Raw genomic sequence first — 12939 nt, 5'->3', positions numbered from 1 at the left:
GGGGTCACCCGGCTTTGCGACGACAGTGGGTGTTCGCGGATATGTGACCTGAGGACTGCCTGTGATCAGCTGAACGAAAGGAATGCACTGCTTTATACGATGCGCCACAAACAGCAGCACCTGGATGCTATTTAAACACTCGCTCAGTGAAACGCCGCCTGCTAATGTGCTGGCGGTCTGGTCTGTGCACGTAGACACACCATTGACACCGATAGAGCTTGAGAAAAAATAGAAAGGGGTATCACGCATTTTAGTTGTCAAAACGGAATCGCGGTCGTGCACCTGGCCATATCGAAAGGACAAGGGCTGGTGGCATGCCCAATTGTCCTACTGTCACTTAAGGTTCCCTCACACTGTGTCGAGAGCTTGCCTTCGGGTGGGCGGATTATGTCGGCGGGCGTCGCGTGTGGGAACAGGCTGTGCGACAAGAGGTAGACGTCCTGGGGATAAGTCTTAGTTGTCGTCCATGTTCCGTGCTCCCGCACAGCGGCGTCGTCGAGGGAGTTGTAGCATACGACATCATAAATTCCCATCCTGTTGCTACTTCTCGGCTCGTCACGTAACGTAGACATCACAATTTTAGATCGGTTGGTACAGAATACCAAATATAACAGTAAATATGTCGCTGTGTTTATTCGATTTGAGTTATACAAACGTGAACACGTAAGATCATCAAATATAACGGTATGCTCCTCTGAGTTAAATAAATCGGGGATGAACCGTGGTTTTCCATGTATCCATAGGTTTTTCACCTTTCGTAAGTATCTGATTTGTTGTACTCTTGCCTAGTATTCTGTTAATGTTCTAACCTATGCATATTCTTGGATTTAACGTTATGCCAAGAATGATCCCAGAAAACCCTTGTCTTTGTTGCATTAATTCATGGTGTTCAATAAGTTCTATTTCCCCAAATTGCTATCATCTTATCTGTGCTCTGCGAACACAATAGAACTTGGATCCGGTAAACAAAGGCCTTCACAGTCTAGTCCCCCCTTCACAGAAAAAGGTAGTTTGTACAAACTGAGGAATCCCAGTTTATAATGCGTACCAGGGAGTCTAGCTTCACTTTTTATCTGGTTGGTATTGCATGCCCTGAGTGCGTAAAGGAAAGGAAATGTTAATCACTGTTTAAAAACAGTTACAGGCGGGCGGTGAAATGTCAACCAAACATGCGAAATGTAGGTTTTCCATGAAGTTTATTTTGAAGAAGAGCCATGATAGTACTACCGTAGGTACACAGTATACAGTCCCGGCGCTAGCGATAAAAAAATTATGTACAGTGTCAAGAGTCGCATCCGACAGCCCCAGTATCTCTTATTTAAAATCCAGTCAGTCAATAGATACCTAGTACAGTTTCCTTGACTGGAGAAAACCAGCTATGCAGCAATCAGAGTGTGCAACTCCTGGTAAAGGCGCCCTCAGGCTGTTCCCGTCTCCTGCAGTGGCGCACGACCGCCAGCGTTGAATTCACTTTTTTTCGGGTCATCAGGCCACGCCCCATTGTAGAAATACCAATGAATCAACGCCTGAATAAACTGAGAGAGACTACCAGCGGCAGGCTCGTGGCCTTTTCATAACCGGTTGTCGATACTGAAGGGGGGTGGCAGTTGACTGTTACTTTCCCTGCTTGACATGGTCTGTTGCGAAGCACCACCCGCTAGAGACGAACCACACCATTAGTGGTAGGAGAAGCTGATGGGCAGCCTCCGCTGTCTCCGCGTGCCGTGGAGAACTGAGGTGAGGACGTAAGACTAGCCCTCGAGCATATGCCCTCCTCGCCAGCAATCCGCTTTAGAGACGCGTGTTCTACTAATACGCTATGTAGAGGAGCATAGACGAAACTTGCTTTCCTCGAACTCTTCTAGATGCCATCGACTCCACCGTCCGAATCGTAATGTTGTCTCGATTCCAAAGCGCTAACGTCTATCCGTTATATAAAGTCCAGTCTACAGTCTTGGGCAAAGTGACAGCTCTCGTACTTCAAGTGCGTTGTCGATTTGTGTTTTTTGCGAGGGCAAATTTATTCGAGGCATTACACGTGCACCGGTTCTCCTAGCACCTGGTTTTTGTATTGCAGTCGTGGCAACTATTGCAGTGCTGTTTTCCTCTTCGTCCCCATTTGTCTTGCCGAGCGGTTGTCCTGCATTCGACATTCTGGCAGTTTGCCACGCAGGAGAAGGGCATCAACTGTTAGAGGTGACGGCGCCACGTGACAGTGAACCCATTGGGGTAGAGTGCGGCTTGGATCTCTCAATAAACGAACAACGAACCTGCAAATACCGTGTGCCCTGTTTCCGTTTTTTTTGCCAGTGGCCATTGCAGGGTGATGTCACCGGATCGAACAGGCGACTCGCCATGATTTCGCGCAAGATGATGGGTTAGGAAGATACGTATTTCGGCGAGAGCTCGTACAAAAATCCCGTCGCGTTTCTTATTGAGTTCGGCGGATATTGATATCCTGTCTGCAGGTTAATCCACCTTGCTGGGTGGCAGTAATGTGTGACCCTGTCACCAGACGCGTGCTTCGATCTTAGGAGCTGTTTAAAGTTCGCGCCTGATTTTCTACCGCTCCCAGCATCCTTCTCCGAGACTTTTCTGATTGTGTAGCATGATGCGAAGACAAGCGCCACAGATTATTTTCTGCATCGTGATGATAGCTGCCATCGAACAGGCGTTGTGGGTGTGTGTGGGTACGCCTGATGGAGCGGCACCGAAACAGACTTTCACAAGTGGACCGGTGCCCCTGCCTGATGTCGAGGAAGATAACAATGCTGGTGCTGCCCCTGCAGCAAGCCAGAAAAAAGTGGCGGCGCCTTCGTTTGCTAAGAAAGTAGGAGTGTCCAACCGTGGCGAGATCTATGCAAAGGCCTCACTTTTGCTTTTCTGTATGGGTTTTGCTGTAAGACAAATTGGCATGCGTTTGGCCGCGGGTAGTCTGGCGCAACACTTCATGTTCGGGGTCCATTTGGGGGTGCAGTCTCAAGCTGGCTTTTATTGGGGATTATTTCTGTACGACTTGTACGGAGGAAGGGGGCGGCAAGAAGCTCTGAAGGCCAGAGCGGAGGCTAATCGGAAGAAAACGCGTGCCAAAAAGAAAAAGGCAATCTAAACGAATGGTGGTTACGTGGTGCCGAATGAGGCGACGAAGCTGTGATGGCAGCCCCACCTGGTTCACTGAAGTCTTTTCTATAAGCAAATTTATTGCGCTCTGAAGCTGTAGAAATGCATCGATACCGGGTGCTCTCTTTTTTCGCCGGACGAACGTTTAAACAAAAGAAACGTTTCCTACAGTGTCAATGCCACGTGCAAGTTTGCTACCGTACAGAGATATCCAAGCGGCGATAGATTGCCGGGCTGGTGGTACCAAGGGGGTTTTGCGCTGATAGTCACATCACCAGTAGTGGTACTACATCTGTAATAAGTTCTATTACCGGAGCCCCATATCCATTCCTGTCTCATGTTTTTTAGAAACTGAATGGGCGCCAACTGGAGTTCTGAAGGTTCTGGTGTGGGAGCCTTCGAGCAGTGCATATCTCTCGGTTAGACAGTATATAATCTCGAACGTCCTATGGTACAACAAATACCTTGTACGGTACCAGGAAGTGAAACAAGCGCTGGTAGGCGAAAGATGTGGCATGTGTTCGTACTCACTGGAAGTGACCAGAAGTTTTTCATCCAGAGATCTGTTGATGCCCTTCGGAGTTGGTTGATGCCTCTCGATGTCGCCACGGCCCCTGGTTTTCCAGTTAAAGTGTTCCACTTCGAAGCGTGCATTGCGGTGTAGATATCCGCACTGGGGCAGTGACGCAGGTGTACGGGAACAACTACATAACGATATTTGACCGCAAAGGAGCCTTGGCTTCGTTTAAGATACTGAATGGAAAGGGAGATGCTGAAGTACTGCCAGACCGTACGGGTCATGCCGTGTCTTACATAAATTTGAAGGAACAGGAGACTACGTTTTAGCATAGTGGACACAATCTCCCGCGCAAGGATTGTATATGCGGCATGCCCGTCACAGTTGGTCGCGTGATGTGACATGGAAAGAGCAAGAAGACATACGTATGACAGGTCCGGTTACAATGTGATTGTAGAACCACGAGATTTTCACAGGGTCAAAAAAACCGCTGTCGGTTGTGCTACGGGATGGCCGTAGTTCCCCATGCGGCCCAATAAGGTGTTAGCCAGATTGCAGAACGAGCGCCTCCATCACGGCATGTTAAGAGAGGCTGACGATAGAGACCCAGTCACAATACAGGTCCAGTTGCAGGGTAATCACCGTGTGATGGGCAGGCAAAACCAGTGCGATTGAACCCAGCGTTCGTCGCAGGCCTTCGGTAAATGGCATCTTCGGTTTGATGCACCAGCCGCTGACGACGACATTCCTACCTGTTAGGAACAACAGCTTCGCGACACGACGGGCGCACGGGTGGTAGAGCCATATCGCCAGTGCTTTTAGCGCATATTCTATTCTTTTTCAAATAATGAGCGACTCGAGAGCCTTGTCTCCGACATATCAAAAATAGCAAATGTCTCATTTCAAGCCGGTGGTGTTGTCTAGAAACGGTACAAGTCCTGTGGCCTACACCCGGGAACACCTGGTGGACATAACAAAGGGCGTTTGTTCCCGTTCTGGTTCAAATGCAAACGTTGTTTTGGTGTATACGGGAGCACGAACGCCGTAGCTATCAGCTGCTATTGTTACTGGAATAACGTGGCGGCAACAGCTTTTCAAGATTCGTTTGCATCGTATCCATACCAATACATCAGGCATTCCTCATTGGATATTATATGACTCTTATTTGATTAACATAACAACATGGAAGATTAAGCTGCCTTACCTTAAAACTCTAATTGTGCGTTGTCTATCTGTGACACATACATGGTTATTCAGGCAGCTACCTGCTGGCTGTTATTACTCAAAGTAAGACGCGGAGATACGCAGCGTGAGGTGACACAGGAGTGAAACACTGATGATACCCACACGTCGGGCCTTTAGTCGTGTGTAAGAATGACTGCCATCGTGAAGATGAAGACGGTGACTCTCCTACGCACTGCCCCCGTGAACTTTCAAGTAAAGAAACAAACCTTCGGAGTCCCTTTTCCAACACCGTGTCCATGTATACGAGGATGAATGTTCACCGGTACAGCGGGATTTCTCTCAAGCTCTATAGGGAATTCATTGCGACAGAAACTCGTTTCCAAGTGAAGGTATTAAGTCCTGAGGACGGGAGGGCGAAGACCTTCACAGCACCGAAGCAACGGGAATTGACAGAAAGATCTCCACAGGCTCGCTTCCACGACACGTAATACGTTGTAAGGAAGGCCTGCCCCCTCTGGGAGGCCGTGCCGCCACACGTTTTCTCTTCCCGTTTTGCAGCCCACAAAGTTCCAGAGATCCCCGGAAAGATTTCCCCGAATAAGGAGTAGACTGTGTGATGTATGCCACGGCTGCGTAGCAACGAAAGCAGACGAAGGTGGGAGTTTTTGCGTGTTACTTCTCAAGATTGTCACCTTGGGATCCCTTGCAGACCTCACCTCCTGCGGAATGGACCCTTCATTACTGCTCCAACCCGTGATAATTTAACAATGCATTTCCTTGCCTAATTCATGCGGTCTCCTGCCGCGGATGTGGTAGGCACGGGCCCCAATTGACAGAGAACATCCTGGAGAACACAAGGCGTTTCCCTTAGCAAATGGACTGCGCACACTCTTTGACCTGATACGGCCCTGTCAACGACTCTAACTTACGTGCTGCCTTTCAGTCATTAGCAGGTATGCCCCTCTCCGTCTGTTTTTGGATCTCGCTCGTGCCACAGTCACAACAACATACTTGAAGGGCATATGGCTACCATATCAAGGTCAGTTAAGACTACTTCATGGCCTGAACAAGCCTTGGGATACTTTTCAGTTCACTGTACATCGTCTTCAGCGAAGCCAAATGCTAATTTCAACCTCTCTGTAGGCATGAAGGACGGCAGAGAGGAAGCCCTCGCCGATTGACGCTTGCCAATGTCTTTCAGAAAGCGCCTATAACTTTTCCCCAAGCAACCTACGGGTAGCCCTTGATAAGGGTGTTGCCAACCCCGATGTGGACAAAGGGTGCACACGAGGGTTTCTATCTCTGTGAAGCAGATGATAAGTGTTAGCAGTCGCGGTAACAGAACAAATGCGACTTGGATACTGGCTGCGGATGAACGCTCAACCGACTGAGGCAACGAAGTAGATATGAAACGAATAAGAAAAAAAAACAACTTGAGAAGAGAAAAACATATGCTGGAGGCGCCAGTTGTGGTAGCGTGGTAGCATTCTATATTCTCTTAAGGAAAGCGCTTCCAGAGCCTGGCCGGATGGCCATGTCAAACCTGTTTTGGGGTGAATGGGCCAAGCTTGCTTGGCACACCCTGTTTTCTCAGTGGTCAAACCACTTTCCAGCACTGCAGTGTGACAGGGGATTCAACGAATGTACAAGTAGGTGATGAAGTGAGGCTTCTTCCAGCTGATAATCTGATCGAGTGGTTTCACGTCTGTCGTGGTTCCAACTGCGAGCAGCTTGTCTCCTTTTTCTGTGCTCCAGTGCTGTCAATAAGAAGACCAGTCTGATGAAAACATGGTCGAGAAAAACCCATACCGAAGAGTTGAGCATGCGACCACAAATTTGACATTATTTGTGCAGTTCTCTCCGTACTGTTGCGCGACTCCGCGAAGGCTCACCAGGAACCGCCCACCTCAGCCAGCTCGGCACCCCACAATTAAGGTCCCTTTTGGAGGAAGTGGATCAATCCAAGTCCTCGCTCTCGACAGTGAAAACTTCCGTCGCCGAAGCTTTCGTATGTCCGTTCTCACATCTGAATGCGGGGTCAACCTGGTTGCTTTTCTGCTGCAGGCCCAAGTTCGTGGTGTCTTCCCTCCTTTAAATGAGTTACCGTAGCTGGTGGATTTAAGAATAGTGTCTTTGATTGATCGGCTGCTCGAAAGGCGATTACACGTCTGTCAAACCACATTGCGTGGATCCTAGCAGCAACAGAAGTGTTTCTTTGGGAAAAAACTACGATGGGGGAGGAGGTGGCGGGGGAATCGTCCGAGGACGTCCCTGGTGCTGTTATTCGGCCGGGTCCCCGTCCAGTGTGACGCCACGGAAAATTGCTCTGTCGCTTCACGTGAAGAAAAACACCCGACAAAAACCATTTCGTTTCCTGCCCAAGCAAACCATCCGTTTTGTGCCTCGTGCTTATTTCTCACAATTCACGCGCTGACAATTTATACTTCCTTGTTTGTTTTTTAGGATCGCGAAAGTTTGTAGCTGTGCAGGCCCCTTGGCGACCTGCTGGTTCAGCTTGGTGCGCTGCACTCACCCGGAAGAGCTGTAGGATGCTAGGCCACTTGCAGGGTTTGCGCAAGTGCCAGGGCTGGCGGCGGCCGAGTCCTCGAGTGCTATTGCTATCACTGTGGTCCCCGTCCCGAGAGAAAAGAAAGAGATTTTGCCTTCTTTTGTGCTCCGCTTCATGAGTTGTGGTACTTGCTTTGTAGGGGCCTTCATCGGCTACTGTCTTTCTGTGCCGCTGTGAGCGATTTTCTGGACGCAGGTTTCGTGGTCTGGCAGCTCAAGCACTTTCAGAGCGGTTGCGGCCTCAACAACTGCCTCTCCCGCAGCACTCCCATTGCATTGCTGGCTGGCTCGTTTGTTTCGTGATTACACGAAGATTCCAGAAGACCACAAGGCTGGCACAGTCACTGGTGTTTTGTGGGAAGAGCGGATTCGAGTGTGCTGGATTTCTTCCTCGCCGTGCTGTCGTCCCTTTACTAGCTGAGCAGCAGCCTTCTTTCTTGCTGCGGAGTGGCCAGTGGATGTTCGCGCTAGAGACTGGCACGTACGGCCTGGAAAAGGACGCAAGACGGTGCATTCCGCGGTTTGCTCGTCCCACCGGTGTCCTTCTTCTCTAGACGTGGGAGACCGACTTCCAGTGCGAGGAATACCTTTGCTGGGTTCAGGATCGTACAGCGCTTGCTGTGCTGCACAGTCATCCTGTCTCGCACACACCGTTCCGGCGATCCGGACCGACGTGTGTACTTGCTTGTGGCTGCTGCCTAGTTGCACGCAATTTGCTGTAGTAGCTGTACCTGTTCAGAAGCATGCGTGCTTGCCCGAGTCCTCAAGTGGAAGACTAAGTTGTCACCAGCGCACCAAAAACAGCACAGAGCACCACAATGACGAGCGAAACGGGCACTAAGCCGTCACATCGTCATTTGGAACTACGTTCGACTGACAATAACCGTTCTGACGCCGCGCTACAAACTTTCCCCGACAACTTCCAAACGGATTCCACTGCATTTGAGGCGACGTATGCTTTTCCAGGAACGCCGCAGAGTGACGACGCTTCGGGAGAACGTCTGAGCGGAGATGGCGTACGGAATCGTCTCTGCTCAGCAGGGCTCACAACTGAGCCTGATGCGTCATGGGAGGCAAAGGAGACTCTTCTTTCCGCAGAGGCAGTGGCGTCAGCTGCTGCTACAGCTCAGGTTTATGAGGCAAAAATGCAGGAGATGAAGGTAAGCGTCGGCTTCTTCCCCAGCGTAGCAGAACATAGGCAGGATTGCCTAGGGTGATATCGTGTTCCCCAGCAGCTGCTTGCCTTCTGTTACTTGAGCGTGTGATGTGACAGTTGCTGTCATTACTACGGCGAAAAAATCATGTAATGTGACTGTACGTAATCAAGACAAAAAAAGTTAGGTAGTGCCCATTCGTAAAGCCCGGACCAAGCTGGCACACGCTGTCCGCCGTTGAGAAATGAGCCGGACACAACCTTCACTGGCGGTGCATCTGAGCGTCTTCGAGTGCACATGGCAGGATAAAAGTAAAAAGATTTTTTACATATCAGCAGGGCTGCGTAGCAGTGTAACTTGCGCGTGTCTGATCGTTCGCAGTGCTGGACGCAAACTACGGAAACTCGAGGAACGGCAAGGACACTAGTTGCTACTTTGGGAAACAGCTTTTTCAGCAGCCTTGCTCTGTGCGCCTTCAGACTCAAATTGCTGACCTTTGGAGTCAAAAAGAGGCTTTTCGCCGCGCCAACGAACGTATCACACGTCTGCTCATGCAGCTTCAACAGCATGAACCATCAGCAGCTGCAAATCTCAATGCCGCAGCGGCAGAAGCCCTTCGTTCAGCCCGTGGTTCGTCCACTCACCGTGTGTCCCACTCCAGTCTAGAGACGCCGCAAGAGGAGGGCTCATCTGAGATGGAGCGCACTTCGTCAACTGGTGAACGTTCCGCAGTGACCTCTCGCCGGCGTGGAAGTGCAACTGAACAGTCTGTCCCTCAACCTTTTATGTACAGCCCCAGTCAAAAACCATCAGAATGCACTGAGCATGGAGCGGGTCGGAAGACACAGTCGCCAGTTGTACCCCCGCTGAAACTTGGAGGAGTTTTGCTGCAGAGGCGAGGCGGCGCAGTAACCGATCGAACGAGCGGCGGGGGGAGATCCGGAAAAGGCGGGAGTAAAGGCACAGTCGTAAGCGCAAGGCCCCTACTCGGCGATGGTGGCGACGGTGAGAAGTCGACGGATGTGAGCGGGCCTAACTGCATGGATCAACCCAGCGGTGGAGGGAATACCGAGCGTCTCGGTAGAATGGGATCTCGGCGCGGAAGAGGCAGCGTGGAAGCCCCGTGCAAGCAGAAGGATCTTCCTCCATTGCCGCTTCAAAGTGTCAGAACGATATCAGGAAGCCGCAGAGGGGGAAATAGCTCCTCTCGGATACGGAGCATGTCTCAAAGCGCCGGTGCGCCAGCCGCTTCGGCCCGCGGCTGCTACAATCGTCCGGTGTTAGGCAGTCCCCCAGGAAGGTCGACTACTTCCAGCTACCCAGCGGTTCCGCCCTTGCCGATCAATCGCCGTCGCACTTTGCAGCTGAGCCAAGGCCTCGTTTCAGCTCGCTGTTCAAGCAGAGGGGGCGCATTTACCGTTCGCCCGTCTCTGGCCGAAACAGCCCTGCGTACCCCTCGTCGGTGTTTCCTTGATGATGGTATCGCGTCTGCTGTGCAGCCTTCCACTAACACTTGCGCCGGGCCGTCTCAGAGATCATTTTCTTCCGTTGGTTCGCCGGTCGGTACTTTTGCAGCTGAGCCTCTGCTAAGCATGCACAGCTCGAATGCTTCACGGGCTCTGGGGTCTGAGGCCACGGGTTTTGCAAACCTTGAGGAACATCTCGCAAAGTCCGTTCGACATGCCCTCGAGACCCTTCAGACTGCCGACGGAGGCGTGCGAAGTCATTTTGGAGCGTCGGGCAGCGCCGCTGCAGCAGCGGTTGCCGCGACTGGCATGAGTGGAGGGACGATGAGCTGCGTTCAGAAACCAACAGATGGATACTGGCACATCATGTATACCTGTGTCATCAAAATCCGAGGAACTGACTTTTTTCTCGACGTACGGTGTGGAGACCAAGGGCCAAAGTCCGGAAGACTCATTGCTAGCGCGGAACGAGCAGGTGAGCGCTTCTGAACAAGAGCGACAGAAGATATTACGCAAGCGAGGGAAACATCAAGAGAGGACAGGTCGCCATGCGTCTCCACTTTGTTTTGTCGCTCAGCTCAGAAACGTCGCGAAACAGAGTGAGCGATACACTACCAGTTTTCCAATTCTGAATGCAGGATTTGAGCGTCTTTGGGTTTCCCGTCGAGGCGGCGCTCACAATGCTAATAGTCATAGTTTGTTACGACACTGAGGGGCGACAGAAGCATTGGCACTTCCGCTGACTTCATTGTGTGTGAATCGTTCTTCTCTTCGAACCGTGGCCTTTCTCCGTTTGGGTTTATGCACTCGCGTTGTGTCTAACTGCATTACAAGGAACAGTGGTATCTCCTGGTTGTCACGCCCTTCAGGTGTATTCAAGGTCTGTGTGCGTCACCTCTTGAAATCGGCCCGGGACTTTTACGACTCACTGAAGGTTCTCTGGTGGCAACCGATGCCTGTCGTCGTTTTTGACGGACTGCTTCCCTCTGACGAGCTTCTCCGGCGGAATGCTGAGAAGGAGCTTGAGAAGAGACGGAAGAGGAACAAGAAAAAGAACAGGAGGAGAAGAGGCAGGGGCAACGACGCCCAGTCGTCCGCTGAAACAACAGTGAGGGCCAAGCACGCGCAAGAAGCACACACGGCGTGTGAGGCGGGTGTCGATCTGTTAACCTCTTCGTCTGCGGGTGTGACGCCCGCACCTGGTCGCGAATCTCAGAACAGTAAGAGCAAGAGCCCCCAGCAAGGGAACTCATGGAGCCCTGCCGGAAGCCGATCAAATGCGGATGCAGCGCGAGTGGCGCTGGGAGACGTTCCGTCGTCGAGCCATGCGTCTTCCACAGATGACCGTTCCAGCGTCTGCAATAGCGGAAGCGATACAGGGTCAGCTGTTGATGGCAGCAAACGAAAGGCTGATTACAGCGAATGGGACGTAGTCGCCTTGATGTACATAGGCAGCCTTGACGCAGAGACTCCAGTCGCTCAATTCCAGAGCTTACACACGAACGACGCGGGAAGCGCGTCTCCAAAGAACGCCGAAGACTGTTGGTACATTAGTAACAGCAAAGCTGCTCTTCCCCTTTGTCGGGGGTGCCGTGGGACTGCGACTGCAGATACGGATGGCCACAATTCGAAAGGAGCCTCATTCAATGGACGTGGAGGGCATTCGCCCAATCGGTGTACACGCAGCCGCGAAAGGGAGAAGGGTGGATGCCGATCTTCCTCAAGGTGCACGTCCCCTTGTTCAGAGGCTGCGCTCCACGAGGCGTCGCTGGAGCGAGCGTTCGATCGGGCATGCCAACTTTGTTTAAACAACAGGCTAACCCCTCACGAGGCATTCATCGTGAAAAGAGCAGACCGTGAGCGTGGCTGCTTTCCGCTGTATCACAAAATTGCTAGGCGATATCTGTACGCACACCCAACGAATGGCCTCGTAGGGATGGTTCCCTCTACTAGCACCGTAGTTGCTGCGACAGCTCAGAAAATAATGACAGATATCAAGTCGAAGAAGGCAGACGGTCGGAGCTCCATGAAGAGAGAAGCAGAGGAAGATAAAGACTCCGATTCTCGTCCGCTCCTTTGTGATGAAAAAACTGCCACGGGTAAAGAACAGCACAGGGCCGAGGACGGTTGGCGGCACGACGGTTCAGGAAGGCAGGTTTTCATGCCGTCCGAATTCGAACTTATTGCCCTGTCAGACCTTATGATTCAGCAGACAGTGGCGCAGATTATAGCGTCTCTGCCCCCCGTGGAGTCGCCTCGCGCGCGATGGGATGGCTTAGGCTCATGGGGAATGGAAGACACTGAAGGAGAGGAAGACGAAGATGAAAAAGATCGTCTCGAGAATGGATCAAGACCGACAACAGTAAGTAGCGATGAAGACGAATGCCGACAAAGAGGTAGCGCGAGTTCTTTACCTTACAGCGGAGACGACGACCAGCGTGATCGTTTGTCCTGCACTGCAACTACCGATCGGCATGATTCCATTTCAAACGAGTCCTTTATTGGCGAACAAGGACAAGGAACAAGTGATTCGTTTATTCCTTCCTCTCCGGAAGCGTTTTCCTCTGCTACGGAGAGAGGCGCAATATCTTCTGAAGATGATGATGAGCACCTCCACGGACGGAGGGGCCTGCGGATTCGGATGGTGCCACTGTCAGGGGAGAGGCCAAAACGCCAAAACGAATCACCGCGGAGACGGCAAGGCTCAGATAATACTCGAAGAAGTTCGCGGAAAAATTGTAGCGTACGAGAACCCTTAGAAGATTCACCCGAAGATGGTCAACAAACCGTCTCTGGTGTGTGCGACCAGTTCGTTTTATCTGACTTGGATGCGGAGACAGACCTTGAAGAAGAGACAGGAGATTTCGGTGTTTCACAAGGCGGTGGGGGTACCGGGCGGGACGCCACGAGATGGGCAGAAAACCAATAG

At 51.5% G+C, this 12939-nt stretch overlaps 1 protein-coding gene across 1 annotated transcript; it reads left to right on the top strand.

Annotated features, from left to right (window-relative positions):
* Positions 1-10136: 10136 nt before the first annotated feature.
* NCLIV_021250 (conserved hypothetical protein) lies at positions 10137-12939 on the top strand (the record flags this gene model as incomplete). Its single annotated transcript, XM_003882320.1, has 2 exons — positions 10137-10485; positions 10880-12939. The coding sequence occupies 2 exons, from the start codon at positions 10137-10139 to the stop codon at positions 12937-12939; spliced, it is 2409 nt and encodes an 802-aa protein (XP_003882369.1).

Source organism: Neospora caninum, chromosome VIIa, assembly GCF_000208865.1.
Source record: "Neospora caninum Liverpool complete genome, chromosome VIIa".
Lineage (NCBI taxonomy): Eukaryota > Apicomplexa > Conoidasida > Eucoccidiorida > Sarcocystidae > Neospora > Neospora caninum.
This window is presented reverse-complemented; position numbering and strand designations above follow the sequence as displayed.